Source organism: Morchella importuna (assembly GCF_003444635.1).
Source record: "Morchella importuna strain M04M26 chromosome Unknown Morimp01GS024, whole genome shotgun sequence".
In the NCBI taxonomy this organism is placed as follows: Eukaryota; Fungi; Ascomycota; class Pezizomycetes; order Pezizales; family Morchellaceae; genus Morchella; species Morchella importuna.
Window position 1 is genome coordinate 425771 of NW_025763421.1, and position 20180 is coordinate 445950.

At 46.9% G+C, this 20180-nt stretch overlaps 6 protein-coding genes across 6 annotated transcripts; 1 reads left to right on the forward strand and 5 right to left on the reverse strand.

The window, feature by feature from the left end:
- Positions 1-625: 625 nt before the first annotated feature.
- Positions 626-1626, reverse strand: LAJ45_07538 (uncharacterized protein; the record flags this gene model as incomplete). The annotated part of the gene is made up of 4 exons (XM_046117095.1): positions 626-691; positions 766-1191; positions 1274-1417; positions 1504-1626. 4 exons carry the CDS (start codon positions 1624-1626, stop codon positions 626-628), a joined length of 759 nt encoding a protein of 252 aa, XP_045969740.1.
- Positions 1627-4308: 2682 nt separating this feature from the next.
- On the reverse strand, positions 4309-5355 carry LAJ45_07539 (uncharacterized protein; the record flags this gene model as incomplete). Its single annotated transcript, XM_046117096.1, has 1 exon — positions 4309-5355. The coding sequence occupies one exon, from the start codon at positions 5353-5355 to the stop codon at positions 4309-4311; it is 1047 nt and encodes a 348-aa protein (XP_045969741.1).
- A 2492-nt stretch (positions 5356-7847) lies between these two features.
- On the forward strand, positions 7848-8408 carry LAJ45_07540 (uncharacterized protein; the record flags this gene model as incomplete). The annotated part of the gene is made up of 1 exon (XM_046117097.1): positions 7848-8408. One exon carries the CDS (start codon positions 7848-7850, stop codon positions 8406-8408), a length of 561 nt encoding a protein of 186 aa, XP_045969742.1.
- A 528-nt stretch (positions 8409-8936) lies between these two features.
- Positions 8937-10850, reverse strand: LAJ45_07541 (uncharacterized protein; the record flags this gene model as incomplete). Its single annotated transcript, XM_046117098.1, has 4 exons — positions 8937-10201; positions 10300-10356; positions 10411-10550; positions 10618-10850. 4 exons carry the CDS (start codon positions 10848-10850, stop codon positions 8937-8939), a joined length of 1695 nt encoding a protein of 564 aa, XP_045969743.1.
- A 1509-nt stretch (positions 10851-12359) lies between these two features.
- On the reverse strand, positions 12360-14213 carry LAJ45_07542 (uncharacterized protein; the record flags this gene model as incomplete). Its single annotated transcript, XM_046117099.1, has 5 exons — positions 12360-12755; positions 12810-13484; positions 13539-13666; positions 13729-13798; positions 13869-14213. 5 exons carry the CDS (start codon positions 14211-14213, stop codon positions 12360-12362), a joined length of 1614 nt encoding a protein of 537 aa, XP_045969744.1.
- Positions 14214-16797: 2584 nt separating this feature from the next.
- LAJ45_07543 (uncharacterized protein) lies at positions 16798-19516 on the reverse strand (the record flags this gene model as incomplete). The annotated part of the gene is made up of 5 exons (XM_046117100.1): positions 16798-16851; positions 16959-18643; positions 18725-18877; positions 18962-19231; positions 19489-19516. The coding sequence occupies 5 exons, from the start codon at positions 19514-19516 to the stop codon at positions 16798-16800; spliced, it is 2190 nt and encodes a 729-aa protein (XP_045969745.1).
- Between the last annotated feature and the right edge of the window lie 664 nt (positions 19517-20180).

A 20180-nucleotide genomic window follows, 5' to 3' on the forward strand; every position in this document is an offset into this window, starting at 1 on the left:
AGGGTTTCCCAGTCGGGTTATGACGCAACGCAACGCAGCACGCGTGTTAACAGGGTCCACCATGTGCATTACAAGAGCGCCGGAGAAACACGTACATATGGACCCTGAGCATGCCCGTGACGTCGCCAGCTACTATAGCTCCGCGTCTGGCGCGGCAGGGCGGTAGCGAGAGAAGGATAGGTTAGGTTTGCGTGGGGGGTGTAGAAAACATACACAACACGCACGCACACAAAGACACAAGCACTTAGGTCACGCAACCAGATAGCTGGTGAATATATTTGTAAGGTACGTGATGTTTCCTAGCTAGCTGCGCTGGATGGGTGGAGGGCGTCATCAGAAATCACTCGGTTTGTTCACGCTCGCTGAGAGACAGTACAATGATGATGATTATCACGGGTTGTTACTACTGCTATGTATCTATCGATCTACTAATATAAGAAAGAGAAGAAAAAACTCTACACCACCGCATTACTCCTTAAATTCCCTATCTACCGCCACTAATATACACCCCACCCCACCCCGACCCCCACCCCCTCTCCCCCCTCCACGCACCCATAACTCCCCCAAAAACACAAAACAAAACCCACAACCCCCCCCCCCCCACCCACATTCCCAAACAGCCCAACTAAGTGCCCCCATACCCAAACAAATCATTAAACTCGCCCGCAAATATATCACTATCCTCCAGCGGCTGCCCGCCGCCCATCCCACCATCATCATGCCCCCCTGCCCCTGCCCCTGCCCCTGCACGCCCCCAACACCCACCGGAAAGCTCGCCAAAAAGTCATCAAAGTTCTGCGCGGCCGCCGTCGTCTGCATCGGTGCCGGCGGCGCGGCGGGCGCGGCGGGGGTGTCGGCCATTACTATATCCTGCTGCTGCTGCTGTTGCTGCTGCTGTTGTTGCTGCTGCTGTAACTGCTGCTGTTGTAATTGCTGTTGCTGTAGTTGCTGTTGTTGCTGTAGTAACTGCTGCTGCTGCTGCTGTAGTAATTGCTGCTGCTGCAACTGCTGCTGCTGTATCTGCTGCTGCTTCTTCGCCTCCACTGCTGCCGCGGCTGCAGCTGCAGCTGCAGCCTCTGCTTCAGCCTTTGCGCGCTCGCGCTCGCGCTCCTTTGCGGCCTCGGCCTCGCGCGCTTCTTCGGCCGCGCGGAGGGCGGAGAGGTCCCGTCGGAGGGTGGCTTTGGCTTTTAACTACCATGTGTCTTGCGCGTCAGCACCCCAGGGGGGGAGAAGGCAGGGAAGGAGAGAGGGGAGGGGGGGGGGGGGGAGGTACGATATCCATCTCTAGCAGATCGAGCGCATATTGGAAGCGCTCGTTGCAGGCGGAGACTGATGTGCGGAGCTGTGCGTTTGTGTGGATTACGGCGCGGGGCTGCTGGCGCTGGGGGGTGTTGAAGACGTCGGCTGTTTGGCAGAACTGGGGGTGTGTTAGGGGTGTTCATTCGGGCGTCAGAGGGGTGATTGGGGGGGGGGGGGGGGCAGTGGATGGGAAGGGAGACGTACGACGGCGTGTAGCATGGCGGGCAGGATCTGTAGCGGTGTCTGGTGCGATTCAGAGGGCTTTGAGGCAGCGGCGGCGGCAGCAGCGGTGGAGGGCCCGGCGGCGGCGTGTGGGGGCTGGGTCATTCTGGGTTAATTGGTTTGCGGGGTGGGTGTGTGGGGTGGGTGATGTCTGGTGAGGGAGCGATGTGTGGTGAGTGCGAGAAAGCTTGGTACAGCACAGGGCGAGCTAGCGTGGTGCAGGGTTAGGGGTGTGTGCATGGATAGCTCCCGTGCTAGCGTGTACTCAGCGCTTGGCGTGCAGCGCATCATTTCCACCCAGCAGCTCTCGAATGTTATGTACCTGACTGGGTGGAGGGAGTGAGGGAGGGTACTGGATATATCGCTCCGAGGAGACTAAATCACCTGTGCTGTCTGTGGCTGCGAGGTATGTAGAGGAGTGAAGAATATGACAGCTGATGGTTCGTGCGACGCAGGAGGAGTTATTACTCTGCTCTAGACGAGAAATGTATGCCAGGTGAGGTTGTGGTTTCATGGTGGTGGTTGTGGCAGGCACTATGGACACCGGGGAGTACATACATACTAGCTGGAGGAGCGAGAGAAATCACGCAACTGTCAAATAGGCGAAACTGGATTTCAGGGTCAAAACTACAGGTACATACTACTATCAAAACATCTATCTACTAGACGAAACAATCGATTCACGTTAGGTGCTACGTTGTGATCGGACCACTACATGTACTACTTGTAACTACCTGGCCTAATTAAACCAACTACTCTATTCTACTTGTCTACCCTCCCACCACCACCACCACCACCACCACCACCACCACTCCTCCACATTAAAGACAAGAACAATCTCCACAACCAAGTGGCGCACAAAAACCCGCTCCATACCCCTCCCCTGCAATCTGCAATCAGCATCCGGTTCTACAAACAATCTAATTCCCTGGCAAGCCGTCCATCACACAGGCTTACATATATCCTCTGCCTCCACAACCCTCCACAACCTCTCGACTACATACCCACCATAACCTACATAACCACCCACCCACCCCCCACGCCCGCGCCGCTACTTACACTTACCCACAGACACACTTACCTACTCGCGTCTAGGATAAAGAACCAGAACATGCAAATGCCTAGTTTGTATGGCAGCTCAGCGCCACTCCATACAAATAATCCCTGCTTTCTCACTTGCATGTTCTGGATCTTTTTCCCTGACGCGAGGACTGACACACTTACCCACAGACTCCCACAAGGCATGCATCTATCAATCTCCAGCGAGCTCACATCCCCCGCAACTCAACCGCACTGCATTGTGCACCGCTGCATGCTAGCTGCACGCACGTTGCCAAGTTCGAGCTGCTGCAAGAGGCCCTGACCGATTGATTATCCATGACATAAAACGTGCAACAAACAGGGAAACATTCGCCTGCTATCTGGCTATCTATCTGGCTGTATGTACTTGCCAGATTTTTTTCTGTGTCCAGCTGTTTCTTCCTCATCCGGAAATATGGGAGTGCTACGAAGCAACGGCCCTAAAACTTCGTGAATTTGATAGATATTTGGTGCGATAAAGTCGTTGCGACTCTTCCGTATCAGGAAGAATAGGTTCGCTGGACAGAAAAAAATCCGGCAAGTATGTATGTTTACATCACCTCCCTGCCTGCTTGTTTACCTCCCTGGTTTCTTGTTTACCTCCCTGCCTGCCTGTTTACCTCCCTGGTTTCTTGTTTACCTCCCTGGTTTCTTGTTTACATCACGTCGCTGATAGCCAACTGCAGGGTGGAGGGCAATTGCGCAATAATAAAAGCTAGCTACATACATAGCTATCCCCTAAACCGTCGATCAGGCCGAATTGTAATTAGAGGAGGCATCTAACGCAAAGTACCTCCATACCTACTGGAAACCATGATATTATAAACGCACGCAGGATTTATATGTATGTCTGTGTTGCAAACGTATAACCCTTCTATAGGCATGCCTTATACCACGACCTTTGCATTAGAATCTAGATGCCTCTAATTACAATTCAGCCTGACGGTTTAAGGGATAAGTATAGTACATGTATCAACGTTTTGGTCAATCGATGCCATACGTCTGCAGAGCTTTTTCCGGGTTTACTATTGATTTTAGTACTATCGGCAATATAGACGCTACATGTTTATGTAGGTACATGGCAAAAAGTACATGTATGTATCTCAATTGCACTTGTGCGTTTCCCGGCTACATCTTAGCTGATGCTGCATTAATTTATCGGTGACCGGGGGTTTGTATTATCCGGCCGTTAGATATTAGATTGAGTTATGCTGACGGCATGATACTAGTCTATAAGGTCGTTTATTTGAAAGACAGGGGTGGGATGGGGATGGGACCGTTAAAGGGTTCATCCAGGATGACAAACGTTTTTTTTCTTTCGAGAAACAACATCTACTAGCTACTAGTACATAGCTAGCTGTAAATGAGAAACGCCTCAAACATAATAAACACCCATAGTAAGTAATTTCTCGAAAATGCCTTTTGAACCATCCAGCAGTAAAATTGTATAAATAAGACGGAACCTGTTAAACTGCGAAAGAAGTGCCTCGTATAGCTACGTAAGTATGTATATACATGTAAATACAATCAGCTGTTTCTCAATCTCTTGGATAATACTCTCTATGTAATCCTGGTATTCTGTATTCCTCACCGGTCTCCCGGCCCCTAGGCCCTACAGTCGCAACTCGATATGCCGGATCTCAATACGCAGGATCCCTTGCTGTCCCGTACGAAATCCTCTGGGGCTTTAATTTTCTTGCTGCAAAATCAATTTGCTATGCGAAATTCTTCGTATCTTGGAGGTTCGGGATATTGAGGAGTTGGGACTGTACAAGTATCCACCTCCGTCCTAGGATCTAGCAACCTCTTGATTTCATCACTCGGGCTCCTCACCAACGCGAGCGGCACAGCCCCACAGTTATCTTGAATTCTCGGATCCGCCCCCTTCTCCACCAACAGCTTAATAACATTCTTCAAATCCCATCCCTCCTCATTAATTGTCAAGCTTGCCGCACAGTGCAGCAGAGTCTTCCCGCTCTGGTCCCGATAATTCACGTCCGCGCCTTTCTGCTGCAGAAAAAGCTCAACCATTTCGGTGTCGTTGTGCATCACTGCACGCCTGATCCCAATGTAACCCAGCTCGCGCTGCAGAAAGAGGTTAGAACCATTGTGGAGAAGAAGCCGGACGGTGGGCCTGTGGCTCCGGGACATGGCGTGGTAGAGGGCGCTCATGTTGCTATGATCCTGTTGGTCGATGTATGCTCCTTTGGAGAGTAGAAGCTTGATGACTTCCTCGGCTCTGCTGAAGCCTCGACCCCCAATAACGACCCAGTGTAGGGCAGTGATGCCTTTGTTGTCGGGGATATTGACATCAATGTCGGCCTCTTCCAGTAGAGCCTTCACAAGTTCGTATTTCTGGAATATCATGGCCTTCGAAAGAGTGGTTATTCCTGCTACATCTTGTAGATTCACTCCAGCACCGTGCTTTAGGAGGGTCCTCGTTATCATGGGGGCTGCCTTGACGTCTACTATAGAGTGTAAGGCTGTCTCCTCGGAGACAGCTTTGTTCCGAAGATTGACGTCTACACCTTGAGCTAATAGAAGCAGCAGAAGTGAAGTATGTCCCCGTCTAGCAGCCCAGTGGAGTGCAGGTTCACCATCTTTTGGCAGGTGAGCAAGGCGGTGGAAGCGAGAGATGGTTAGATGGTAGAGGTGGTGAGAGGTGGAAAGGAGATGATAAAGGTCTTGAGGATTCTCTGTGAGATTTTCGGTAACAAGGAGCAGTATTTCGTTGGGGAGGCTGAGGAAAGGCATTGTAGGGTGATGTTGTGAGTATATGGATAGTATTCCTGTGGTAATTATATATTGCAGGAGGGCATTTCCGAGGGATTAAAACCTCCCAGGAGAACCCGGGTCCAACGGGATTTATAAAGAGATCATCTACTGAGCGTTTCAAATCTATAGCGCTGATTATTGTTTAATTTAAGTATAACGTGCCCAGATAGTAGTAGCTGACACGGGTTCCCACGTTCTACAGGGAACGATATAGGTAAATACGCACATATGTACCTCACACCCGCCACCACCTATGGGAATTGGTCGTCTATCCGAGATTAAAGCCGTTTCTCGGATAGATAGATAGCGCCTCAATATCCCCACCAAAAAAAGAGAAGGAGATGCTCTGTTCTTATTGAGACTGCAATCTATGTGTCATGATCACAACGGTGGCGCTCAGCTGCTGCATGAGGAATCTTCATGTGATTGTTAATGGTCGGTCAGCTATCGGTGCATATAAATTGAGTTACAGTAGCTGATATCAGATGAAAATGTGGGTTTGGGCTTTTACTACCTTATGGCTCCCTTAAAAACGGCATGCAGTTGTGCCCAATATTTATTCTGAGTTTATGCTGCAATAGTCCATAAGTGATAAGATGTTGTCTCTCTCTTCGAGTAAGGGAGTATGGTCAAAATATCGATTTCAAAATTACTCATAATCAGAAAAGGGAAAAATAAAGGTGGTGAGACGGCACAGATTAAAATCCCGCCGAGTTTATGCAAGTTTATGTAAAGTCCCACTACCTTCAGATTAATGTGGGCCGTGGTGGGCCATTAAAGATAATTCGAGGTCTATCTACCTTGTAGGGTTACGTCTTAGCCTATTTTGTTAGAGAGGGGAATGCCTTAATCATTTGGAGGTGCTCGAAGCAGGTATGCACTATTTTTAGAATACTACTGAGCATTACCTTGAAACCTTAAAGGCGACGGGTATACCATGAGCTATGTGTGGAGAGACAGGGCTTGGCGGGCGACTGGAGGTTTACTGAGGCTGTGTCCACATGTAATGCATATTTCTGTCCGTGTAGTATCACAGAGGTAGATACCTCGAGAGCCCGGGGAAAAAGAAGGGGGGGGGGGGGGATATGCCTCTTGAGTGGTACTGAAAACCCAGGATAGTATCTAGAAGGCATCGACGTTAGCACGCTGGGTCAATTCCGGGATATTTCCTACAACGTCTAGATCATCACAGAACGCTCGTCAATCACCAGGATGGGAACTATGCCTCCAAGAATGTGCTGAAGACCATCGAAAACATCCAATGAAAGAATTATCATGATCCATACGGCTCAACCTTGCAGCAGTAAAGACAAGGGAGTTTTGGCCGGTTTAGAAAATATTTTGGAGTGGACGTGGCAAATTGAGGCTGCATGTTGATGCGATGTTAATCAAAGGCCAGCGGAAGTTGTTTCCAGCTTCTTCATGTCAAGCTGTTAACTACATTCACCAAGTTTAGCAGATAGGATGGTTGATGCTGTAATAAGAGAGCACATACTCGGCTAGTGATTATAGTCCCGGAACCTGGTTGTGAGATCGAGAACTGTGGGCACCTTACGTTCATGTAGGGTTTGGGATGAATCCATCTAATGGCACCATAGTGGCTTGACGGAAGGCTGCACAAACCACTTGAGTTACGATACATGTATCTCAATGAACGTTTCAAAGTGCACGTACTTACATGTACTCCTAGAGGGAGTATTTACGAGTTACGTATCATACACCACATCCATCCTGCTGTGTATTAACTCTGATCTCCCGCTCCTACCAAATTATTAAATTACGCCTTTCCCAAGTGCAGGCTAATTTCGAATATGAGCAATCATTTAGGCTCGCCATATGACGGCATCTGCCTTGCATGGGAAAGGATACTGACATTAATAAGGTTCAGCCCGCAGCACCCGACCGGGGGCCCCGTTAAAGGCCTCGCACATCATATCACCAACGTCGCCTGATTTTTGGCGTGCCGAGCCTCAGATTAAGATCCGAAGATATTAAAAACGCCTTTGTACCACCTTCCGGTCTGGATTGTGCTTTTCACTGGACAAATCGACTGGCAGCTGTAGTAGTGTTGCTAACTTCGCTGGTGTTACTATGACAGGGTTGATTCAACATTTGGTCGAGTGCTGGTTGATGATTCAACTTCCCGGGTTCTACCCCTTCGGCGTCCTCGAGATCTTCACTCTCTTGTACTACACCAATCATGATACATCACTCGCCGCATCTGCGATCATTGACCCTGGGGAGCGTTTCAAGATGATAGAAGAGGTGCTTGGATAGCTGTACACTTGATTATTTTAAACGATATGATCCAAACAGCATCTTGTAACCAAGCATGACGGAAGATATCTTGAATGCGATTATTCGACCACCTGCTATAAATCACCCCCAAAAGCCCCTCTAGAAAACTTCTAATCACCAACCAAATCATACTCAATAAAGCACCCTGAAATACTTCAAATCATCCCGCAAAAATGTCTCTTGAAGATTTCACCCCCTCTATGCTCCTCAAGATCGCCTCGGAGGCTAGTACCGACAGCCCCCTCACTAATATTCTTCTTTTGAAGAATCACGGGGCCTCCGCGCTCCTGTCCCAGATCCTGCTGTATACTGACTTCCTCTCTAACAACAACATCTCGCCCCTCCTCTGGTCCGTCATGCATCGCTTCCATCCCCTCACCCTACTTTTACTCGATACCGACAAGGGGATTGATGTCAATGCACAGACAACAGAGGGGCATACAGCACTACATATGGCAGTTATCTATGGCGATATTGCGATTGTGGAGCTGCTACTGGAGCAGGAGGGAGTGAATGTCCACATTATGGATTTCTATGGACAATTGCCGCTGCAGTATGCATTAACGAAGGATTGGAAGGTGAGTAAGGCGTTGGTGGATATGCTTGTAATGAAGGGAGATGCGAATATGCATGAAGTGGGTTTTGGGAGTTTGGGACTGGAAGATCAGTCGAGGGTAAGCGAGGATGAAAGTGATGAACCAATTGATTTGTGGGCGTATATTAATTTTGAATGATCGATTGATGCGATCATACTCGTTTAGACATGTGGAAGGCTGGTTTGGATATGCACGAGTCGGGATGAGGTATGAGGAATAGATCTCGATTAGGGTTACTAGGCCGATTATCATATTTATGTCGATCTAGGTTAATAAAATAACTTCCATATCACATTATTTCCACTTGCTCTCAATTGATAGCGGACATGATCTCGTTGACAACAAAGTTATACCAAGACACTGGTTCTATGGAACTCAAATGTTTCGCCGGTTTTAGCGAATGCGATTAAAAGTTAAGTGTACATGTATTCGGTATGTATGCTCTTTCCCATAAATACAAGAGAAAAGGAAACCGATTTCAAGTAATCATGTAGATTATCTTACGGTGTAAAGATGTAAATAGTAGACAATACAGAAGAGAAATACCAGGAGTATATGTGCCATCGGGAAGAGATTGAAGACTGTTACAAAGAAATGTGACAACCCCATTGCAATATATAAGTTGAGAAGTTGAAGTATTTATGTACTTTTCTAACCAAGTGCAATCTAGTGCAAAAAGCGTCCGGTGGACGAGGGAGATATGGCGGGTGAACTATCCAGAAACTCACGTGGGGGAGTAGTCTGAGCTCCCCCATGGTGTGAATTGTTTTGGCCGTTTGAAAACTTGCTGGATGATCGGACAGGTAACGGAGACCTGGGTGTGGATTGATGTTCAGAAGAATTCACGGGCCTAACTGAGGTAGGAACTGTTTTGACAGACGAAGAAGGTCTGGGCGTGAGCGGGCGTTGAGGAGGGCCCATAATTTCCATCGAGGAAGATGCAACTGAGGGTGGCGGGGGGGTATCCCTCATGGGTGTACGCGAGTGAGAGCCGATTGCCTTAACTGGAGAAAGAATCTTTTTGGAATTTTTAATTCCATACAGTTCAGTATTGGCAGACGAAGAAGTCCCACTGATCGTGGTGGTGTGTGAGTAATCGATAACAGGTCTTTCTTCTCTGGACTCTGCGTTCATAGAGGTATCCTGGGCCTTTGGCGAAGACTCGCCTAGAGCAGATGGGTGGTCTTCAGAAGATTTGGCTTGGGCCCCAGCTGACCGGCTACCTGGTTTTTTGGGCTGAGGTTTGAAGAGGCTAATATGAGGCGAAGGAGAGGAATTGGTTTTATCCCCTTTAATTTTCTGTCGTGTATTGAACGAGATACGGTTTGAGCGGGATGACGGGACGTAATCATCATCTTCTTCTTCCGTTCGCTTCTTATGAGTGCTCCAGTATGGAGAATAGACTGAGAGAGAACACGCCTCTGCCTCGTTCTCGTCATCTTTGTCGTCCTCCTCCTCGTCGTCATCGCTTCCGCCCTCTTCCTCATCTTCTTCCTCGTCTTCACCCCCTTGACCTTCTTCATCCTCTTCTTCATCTTCCGCTTGCTCTCCCCCTTTGTTCTTAGGGGTGGATGGGGTGAATCCGCCTCTAGTTTCTGTGATTTTGGAGGCCTTTGAGGCTACCGATACGCGGGTGCTCCTTAATTTAGCAACTTGTCTCTCTCTCTCTAATGCTATGAGAGCGGGGGCTCGAAGTATAGGAGTGGTCTTTGTTTTGGTAGCCGCAATCTTGGTACAGCCAATATCGGTGTACAACAGGAGACCTTGTTGTTTACGGCGAGAAATTTGTGCCTTGGTGGGAAGTATATAATTCCAGGGTCTGACGGTTATAGTTTGCTCAGCGACGCCCTCTCTGATACTATTTCTGATTTTTGCGAATATTTCTTGAAGACGCTCTTCGGAGATATGTGGAGTATGTACGCATGGCTCAGCTGGTGCTCTTGTTAGTTATGTTCTATACATAATAGATGGAGGAGAAAGGAGAGAAATTTAGGAGGGAAAGGAGGAGTAGGATGGCAGTAATATTTACCTTGGTACTTGCGGCCGATGGTAATATCAAAGTCTACGCCTTGACCTTTTGGGATTTCTAAAACACCATTAATCACAAAGAAAACATGCTGGTATGAGAAAATCCACTTACTTCGATCTGCAGTAACCCTTTTGGCTACAGTAACACTTTGTGCTGCAGTAACTTTACGTTTTTTGGTCCTGACAAGGCCACTGCCATCATCACCACCACCATCATCTTTGCCATCATCCTCAAAGTCACTCTCAGGTAGCCTTGGTTCGTTAATTGCAGGATTGAACACGGGCGAGGGGTGGTGGGTTCTTCTTCCTCCTGGTCCACTTCCTCTTGGGAGCAATCTCCTCTTCCTCTTCCTCTCCCTCTTCCTCTTCGTACTCTCCCTTCTCTGTTGAGCTTGGTGAAACGACCATTTTTGCGGCCTTCTTAGAGGCAATCCTCTCCGAGGCAATTCTTTTAGGAACGGTATCTTTAGGGGAAGAGATCTTGGCTGAAGTAGGTGTTGCATTTGGTTTCCTTTCACGCAGGTTATATTTCCCTCTGGTCGTGGAGGCCATCTTGATGGTATTTGAGGGATAGTGCCAAAAAGTAAAGTGTGATGAAAGGGGGAGAGGGTGATATTCTTGTAGAAAGACGTCAAGGAGAAGGGGAACCAGATATTGGAATGGATGATGTGAAGGAATGGTTTCGGGGGGTGTTGTGCTAGTGGAAATACTGTGAAGTATCAATGATGGTGGGACCTGGAAGAAAAGGAAGAAAAAACCGGTTTTGGGGGGGCTCCAATAGAACGAGTGGTTGCATCACATAAGATCACTCGGTTTGACTATCTAGTCACAGAACAACGTAGACGGTGGTAAAATACTCGTTAACAGCAGTAGCAATAATTGCACGTAATCAGTTAATATTAGTAGCAATAAATAATCAGCTAACAACAATAAACGCGACATCAATGATCATTATACCATATTTTAAGATTGTTGTCTAGATGATCATTACTCTGAGTCATCGATGTTGTTGCAACCGAATTCCTACACAACTTAAAAACAACGAGGACTTAATAAGCGAGTACAAGACAGAGTAGAATATGAATAGATAGTACATACAAACAGAGTCCACTAGATTCAACTTGTATCTATTTTCACACTATCAAGGACTACTGAGTATGTGTTCAACGATTGGTTACTTTCTACTTTCCAGCATGCTTAGTTGATGTAGCTATAGAATTAAGAACATTTCCAGCGAGTTTTCATGTAGACTTGTCACTTCTCATAATTTCAATTAATCAAAATACGAGTTTAAACACAGGTATCGTGTCGAGACAATTTGTTCTTAATTAACTGCAAGCACTAATATTACTATATTGTCACTAGTAGACCACGAGGCCGGCTACTTGAGGAAGCTCGGGCCTCTACTAAATGATCTATGGAACTAAATTTTATGCTACTAGGCATATATGGAGTTTATAGGGACGTACTGGCACATGCAGATACGTAATAGCTTATGTATCTCATCGATGAAAACAGTCAGATTAGTGTTTTAACGGAGGGGTGGCTTCTAATAGCAAAGACCCCCCAAATCGTCACAAACCATATATCCCACCTAAAGTCTATATGTTAGTCCTAACAGAGTCGGACTCTCTGGAGGAGATGGTTTGCCCTGGACGAACTAAAAGCATGCTTTCCCTCTAGGTGAACGCAATAACAATATTTGTCGTAAGAGTAGGTTCAAGAGTTCTCAAACCATGGTTATTCCGCTCGTAAATCTTCGATCTTACACCAACTCTATACTTCCTTTCAATAAACAAAAAACTCTAGGACCATTCAACTTATCCAGTGGACATGATTTTGTCATCAGCAGGATATAGATCAGCAAGTGGTGTTTCATGATGAAATAACCCGCATGAATATGACCTAGTGGTTTGAGGTTCAAACATCTTGTTTTCTGTTTTTTTTTTTACACGCTACTTTACGGTATCATGAACTACAACCCATGACGTGCTCGATTCCGTTCGAACGATCCAGAAAAAACATAATGTTCACACCTTCAATGCAAAAGGATGTCCAGAATCAAAGCATGACCATACCAATCCCACTGCCGTTCTCTTCGTCGATGTTATTCTTTTCATCAATTCCACCCTTAATGAATGGTGTCCTCCAGTTGAAAAGGTAATAATGTAAGGATCCATCACCAGGGCCAAACTTCTGCTCCGTGAGGAAAAGCGAGTTATCAAGGAGTGACAACGCGTTGAATACGTGGAAATTGAGCCTCTTTGCGAGGATAAGAGCGTCATTTACCAACGCATTGAGTCGGACCTTGAGCTCCTTCTTCACATCTGGAGAACCGCTGAAGGCAGCCTCAGAGGCGTAATAGAAAAGATAGGCAGCACGGATAGTGGTATTTTTTTTCAAGGCTGTGGATTCGAGGGAGTAAAATGAAAAGAAGTCGGTTATTTTTCCATCCGTCTATTGGGAATTAGTAGTTATTTGCATAAATTTTAGTACCTAGGGGAAACGCACCTCCACAACGTAACACCAAACAACCCTATCCTCAGGCTTGCTTTCCTCGTTGAATAACCAATGTTTAATTTCTACTTTGTCGAATTTTGGCGCCAAATCAAATCTCGCCAAGTATCTCTCAAGTAATCCATGGACTGCATCCAAGTCTTTTAGCTCCATTTCTCTTAATCCAGGCGTTGCTGTGTTTGTTGGCAGCGAATATTTAGAAACCTGCCTCGCTTTTGTGCTCTTTGTCGGTAGCGGTGAGAAGCCAACATCATAGAGCTTGAGCCAATCCAAACTGCGGTGATAATATCTACACGTGGAAATAGGCTTTGGTAGCACGACTCCAGCGGTGTAAATGGCGTTCCAGATCTCCAGCAGATTACATCTCCGGGTGATTTCTTTAATAAGTACGGGTGCGAGACGTTTGGCGCGTAGTTTTTTGTGAATACAGAGGAAGTTGATCTCAGAGCATTTTAGGTCGTTGTCGCGAACCTTCAAAGTGACCGGTATACCTGAAATAAAGGCGACGAGCTTCTTTGTCGCAGCAACACGGACACCGACATGCCAAGACTGGACCCAACCAGGTGATTTAAGGGCCCAGTTAATGAAAGACGCAGAGTAGTTGAAGCGGAACATGGCATCATTGTCTTCGACATAGTGATTGGTAAGTAGTTCGTAAACTTCATTGATCTGATTGTTGTAGGGTTAATAAAAGTACGAAATGAGATGGTCAAAGTAATTCACCTGTTTCTCATCGTTCAGATCCATGGTATCCCATTCGAATCCATCAACAAGCTCAGCTCCTGTTGTTGGTACGTCCTCAATCTTCAGCACTCGCACTGGTCCATCTGGCTTCTGAGACTCAGGTTCGTCTTCCATTCGTAGAGAGATTAGTTCTTGATTCAACCCATGGTACATAACTCCAGGTACATACCAAATCTCGAAACTGGTTGCGTAGCCCAGAACTTGTACGACGCCATATCTTTCTGGTTTTTCCCCGGTGCCTATGTTTTATCTCTATCAGCCCTTCAGTCCTTTATAACCGTAATCATTAACAGCAACAGTGAAGCTAACCATTCCTGTCATTAATTCCTCCAGTTTCAGCCTGCTCAACATCTCCTGTATCTTCTTCGGATCCATCCCTTGAGTTTCTGCAGCTAAGCTGGGGTTGTTCTTCAGAATTTTTTTAACCATTCCAGAGCCCATATCGCTACTTTCTCCCGTTTCTGCTGTTTCCAAAGCTTCAGACTCGACATCGTTACTAGCTGCTGCCTTTTTGACCTTCTTCCCCCCTTTCTTCTTCTTTTTCTTGCTAGCGCCGGTTTGTGTAGTATCGGCGTTGACTTCTTCGACAACTTCTTCAGTGTCGATGTGAATGTCTTCCGTTATAGGCTCGGTTATCTTGGATTCTTCGGACATCGTTATGGTCGCGTTGTGGTGATGGGCCCTTGATTTAGGTGTGGGGCAGCTCAATGGAGGGGTTATGTGGCTTCAGAGCCTCGCTCGCCTAGGTTTAGGGTTCTTAGGATAAGGTTATTGTTTCATTACTAGCGTATTGGCGGCCTAATCATGTGATTCAATTGGTAGCGGGTGATATTCCATGACGCTATTAGTTGCACGTCCACCGGAAGAGCATTGAATCCCCAAACATGATTTACACAGGATACCCGTCGTAGTAACAAGCAGTAGAATTTTGCCACGAATTACATGTACCAAGTACGCAAACTTATCTTTTGGGGTTGCTGAATTGTGACAGCCCGTTGAGACGAATTACTGTGGTATAATCACTAGTACATGTATACGTCTGAAAATCGTATTATCACGATTGGATTGTCATTATGTGTAATTAAAACTCGAGTGGGTTCAATTACATATAAGTTCATTGCCCTTGCAAGGCTCTTGGGATTAATGTTTGGTACATGTAGTGCGCTTTGCCATTGCAAACAATTCCACAACTACATGTACGGGGTAATAAGTGATGGAACAGAGCAATACCTGTTTTGGTAAAACGCCACCAACATTTGGTGTTTGTACTCTCAGGGCGTTCCATCACTTATTACCTGTCGCTGTACATGTAAGTACTGCGTGTAGCTTGACTTATGGGAGAATGTCGATCAGGCATTAACGTTTGTTTGGAGTCCACAAAAGCCCTCTACAATATATTGCCCAATTAGAGTACATTTTAGCTTCTCGATCTTGAGGATATTGCCTAAATAGCAAACAGGCCACGGGTCCTCCAAACTTCCAATTTCTACACTAAACGGCAAAACCACTGATTAAATTCCCGGGTTCGGAGTCTTGGCACACATCAAATTACCTAACACCTCTTTTGATCGATGCCTAGCATCGCTTCTCAAGAATCAATCGACAGATCTATGAACACGCTGCTAAGAGCGTGATGTCAAACAGCCTATTTCGTAAAAATGGAAGAAAGGGAGGCGGCGCCATACACAATCCGATCGAGCATTACAAGCAACATCAGTGCTCCCCTTCCACCCAAACAAGAATGGTGGAGGATCGAATCATGTGTTGTTTATCCTAGGGTGACCTCATGGAAATACTGTGAAACAAGTGCCACAGGAAATTGATCAAATAGGTGTTTCCTATCGATTTCAAACACTCGAGTCTCAAACACACAAACAGAACATTTCGAATAGCAAATGCTAACTCACGGATAGGTTCATCCATGAACACACCCTTGATGCAGTTTACCTGGAACGACAGCGGAATAATCCTCAGCTGGGACTCCAAAATTCTACTTAGGATATTTAACCGAATTGAAACCCAAACATCGTCCCCAGCTCGGGAACTTTCCGAAGAACCCTGACGTGGAGTATCTGCTGGCAGGCCTTAAAGGTAAGACCCTGTACGTAGAACATGTATGTAGTCAACGCTTGATAATCAGTTGGGAGTCATAACGTGTTGACTGAAGGCTTCCCAACCCAGCAGAGGGTTCGAATCCGGGGAATAAACCGGCGATCATAAGGGTCCCTGCATCCCGGCCATTCCCGGAATCTAATGAGTCTACAATGTACGATCTAACGTCTCCATCACCCGCAGGGCAACATGCATACATGTGACTAGCCAGACAATGAGAGACAACACTGAGACTACACGTCATTAATAAAGCACTGTTCCTCCTATCTCTCTGAGCCTTTCTTTGCTATGCTTTGCTGTGAATAGCAAAAAAGTAAGCCCCCAGATGTCCCACCCCCTACCTATCATTAGCAATACCCCCATGTCCCATGTCTTCCACTAAAATGAGACATTTGTTCGGAAATCCAGCCACCCCCGAGCCTGAGAAAAACAACACATGTCAGAACCTCACAATCTTCACTTACTACAAAATAAGCCTGGCAAGAACTGGTATATATCCTTGTTAAAATCAAAGAAGTGTTAAAGGACCCCTCTCTACCAAGGAAAAGAAAAACAAGAAACTTAGAGAGCACCCCCCAGAGAAAGCGAGAATAAACTAAAAAGACATAGGTATCTGTGCCTGACGGCAGAAAAAATATAAAAAAAATATCCTTACAAAGGAAACCGTCCTCAATTTCCCTAGGAAAAAAAACGATGTGAAATATATATAACAGAAAACTGGAGGTCCTGCTCTCAAGTAGACTTTTCACCCTCCTCAAGAGCGGTACGCGGTCCCTCCAGGGAAAACCAAAATGGGAAAGATAAAAAGAAAAATACAGAAAGATAGACATAGAAAATGGTTTTGGCGGTATTAGTCCACACTGTTCTCGATCTGGATCTCTAGATATATTTCTAGATACCCTCGATTGGTATCTGACTATTGGAAGTCCCTTCCCTCGTCTCCTGATAGATTGCTCCTACAAATGAAAGAAAAAACCCAGCTCAATTACAACCGGTAATCAGAGGAAATTGAAGAAAAGTAAAAAAAAGAAAACGAAAAAAAAAGTCGTTAAAAATGCTCACAAAGGCCAAAAAATAATTGTTGAAAAACACCCCTCCCCAGCTCCAACGGAATTCATAAACACGCCTATCGTGTGCGGCCTTTCCTCTGCAGCCAATCACCTAGCATACCATCCAACCGCTAGAGAAAAATCAAGAAATCAGCATCCAATTACCAACAGCGAACCTTAAGGTGTTTTAGGGGAAGATCTGAGGTGGTAAAAGAAAGTAGAAGAAATATAAACATACCTTGGTGATATCGGCCAGTTTGGTACTGGACTCCTGAAAGATGGGACCAATGTCAGGATGGTCTTTCCTTACTACGCCGGCACCGCTCTTGTCTTGTTGAACAACAATCAACATGTCTCGGACATCATTGTCATCCTCAAAATATGTGCGCAGTGACCAATCGCTCCACGTCCGCGTGATCGCGCCGTCTTCGTGTGCAATGACTGGTGAAGGGGAGTCAGCCTCGCTGAGTCTCTCGATAATCTCTGGTGGCGATTCGATAGGTGACGAGGATGTGTCGTCGCCGCTTGAGGCATCAGTGAGATCATGGCGGTCAGAAGCGTCATGGTAAGAAATGTGTTCCGGTGAATCTGAAAGACGCTCAACAGGCGAGGACGATTGTTCGGGTGATTGGTTTCCATCGGCGCGGAAAGGTTTGTAAGCGCTTCTCTGGTAGGCCGGTTTTGTGGCACTTTCGGCTTGAGGGCTGCGAGTCTGGGGCGATTGAAGCAGGGGTTCTAGGTTTTGTGTCTGTATCGGGGCGGTTGTGATCTTCTGTTGTGGGGGACCTCTTTCCGTCTCGCTGCTGTGTGACGATTGTGACAGTGACCGCTTGTCCGGTGAGTACACAGCTGTAGGTTTCGAACCGGAACCCGAACGTTGCATTTCAAGCGATTGTTTCTGCTGCGCGGTTGGTCCATGAACTGCAACTTCCTCCTTGGCTTCGGTATCTGATTCCACCTTGCGGATAGTTGAAGTGGGACCGGAAACAGTAGGCTTTTGTTGTGTTTCCCGGTGTTGCTGTTGCTGTTCTCGTTGTTCCCGGATCTCCCGCTCTCGTTCCCTTTGTTGTTGTTGTTGCTGCTGCTGCTGCTGCTGTTGCTGTTGCTGCTGCTGCTGAGCTTGTGTTTGAGCCTGTGCCTGTGTTTGAGCCTGTTGTTCTGATTGCTTCCCCTTCCGTACATCAATCTGGCTATCTTCCGATTCTCTAGAGCTGATACTAGATTGTTTGTCGTTCCCGGTCTGAAGCCAATCTTCCAAATCGTCCTGATCATTCTTCCCTTTTCTATGACGTCTCTTGAATAAACCACCAAGGACCCCCTTCTTTCCTTTTTTACCATCCTTGCCCCTTGGCTCTGGTGACAGAATCCCATCGCCCCTTGGTTTGTCCTTATCCAGAGAACCTCGTCCCTTGATTGACGTTGTGGTCGCATCTCCATCATCCCTCAGCAAGTTTGGCGTGAGAGTAATCTTCTTTGTCTCCACCTTATCATCACTGAAAACAGCCGAATCGGGATGTCTTAGTGATGATGCTGCTTGGTTGACCCGCAGTTTACTCTCTTCAATGGTGCTCTTTGAATCCTTTGCTTTTTCGTCCAGCGAAGCAGTAGGTTTCACAGTGCGCGCACCAGCTTCAGTGGCCTCTACCTCATTCTCCTGAGCTGCTACCTCCTCCTCATTTGAATCGTAACCCTCTCCCTCCTCTTCGTCGGTGGTATACTCATACTCCGAGGCTTCGACGTACGTTGGGGGCGCAAAGGCTACTGCTTTCGCATTGCGTCGGCGCATAGCTTTCTTGAGCGGATTTTTCGATTTCTCACTCGTGTTGTCGCTGAGCATGTTGGAGGCCAGGTCGATATTGCGATGCTTGTTCAGCCTTGCTAATCGCTCCGTAGGTGTCTCAATATGTTCCGCTGGTAGGTACCCTAGAAAGAACCCGACATCAGCTGAACAACTCTATCGCGCGAATGGTTGCGCATAGAGCAGCGGTAGCAATTGAAACGTACCTATTGAACCATCCCGAAGAATCTTGACTAACCACCAATATGAATTGCTGTCATCGAGAAGCTGCATATGTTCTCCCTTGGTAGCATTCGCTTGCCCCTCCACACTCGCTTGGAATGTATGCAAAGCATATACCATATCAAGGTCGATATCGTCTATTCCAACCAACCCAATCCATTAGCCGACCACCCCACCCAAAATCCAGGACACCACCACAGCCTTGCGCAGAAAATACACACCATCGGCGATACTGGGACTGCTGCTCATTCGATCCCCCATATCATCGTCGTCATCGTACCCGCCCTCATCCCCTGTGAGGCTCTCTGATCCAGCAAGGTCCCTGTCCACCTCATCCTCCTCGTGTAAAGTACCAGCTTTTTCCTCCTCCTCCGCGCTTCTCAATGTATTGCTCTGGTGTGGTGCGAATCCCTGTGCATCCCTTTGTTCGTCCGGGGCATTGGTGTGATCCGCGGCTGAGGCCTTTTCACGAGGTTGTAGATCAAGCGTGTCTGTGGGCGATAAGAATCGTTTAGCGGCGTTTACAAAGGAAACCATTGCTCTTCCTCGGGAAACTGCAGGCGGTGAACGCTGCCGAGATCGCCCGTAGGGCGAAGACGAAGTGAGATGGGTAGGATGGGGCTGCCGACATGCGGTCATAGTAGAGGAAGGAGGAGCTCTGCTCGCTCTTCGAATGCTCATGGTAAAGATAAAGAATGGAGAAGGGAATGGAGAAGGGAAGAGTCAAATTGAGAGACGACGGACTTACCAGCTCGTACAATCTGAGGTCGGGTCATGGCTCACAGAAGGTGTGGGAAAGGCGGTGAATATAATATAGATATGACCGAGTGCAAGAAAGAAGTAAAGTTCGAATGTATGTAATGTATGTAAAGCACTTTATGCACGACCCTCGAATAAAAAAGAAGAGTAAATAATAAGAATAGAATGTTGAATATAGAATAAAAAACGGGCCCAATAGCTACAGGTACCAGAACACAGTGCGAATGGGAACTTGAAAAGATCGGAAGAATCTCATGTGCTGTTCGGCAGGCAGCAAGAGAAAGGACAACGTTCGTGGTGCACGCGTGACGAGGCTGTCTATCTGGCTGGCTAGTTGGCTACTACTTGAATTATTTGGAAGAGATCTAGGGGAAGGGGGGTAATAGTGTTTTTTTTGTTTTTTTTTGTTTTTTATGGGGGGTGAATAAGAGCCAGGGTAAGAAGCCGAGTCAAGAAACGAATGCGTGTATCCTGCCTGCCTGGCCTAGCTGGCTGGCTGGATGGATAGATGCGAGTGGTTGCGTGTGAGGCGTGAAGGGGGGCGTGGTAGTGGTAGGGTAAGGTAAGGTTGTGTATTTCTCGCTCCTCGATGATGTCCAGGCAGGGTTGAATGGCCGTGGAGGGGGGGTGTAAAGAGGGTTGGAGGGGGGTGCGCGTATATGTGGACGAACGAGGGTATGA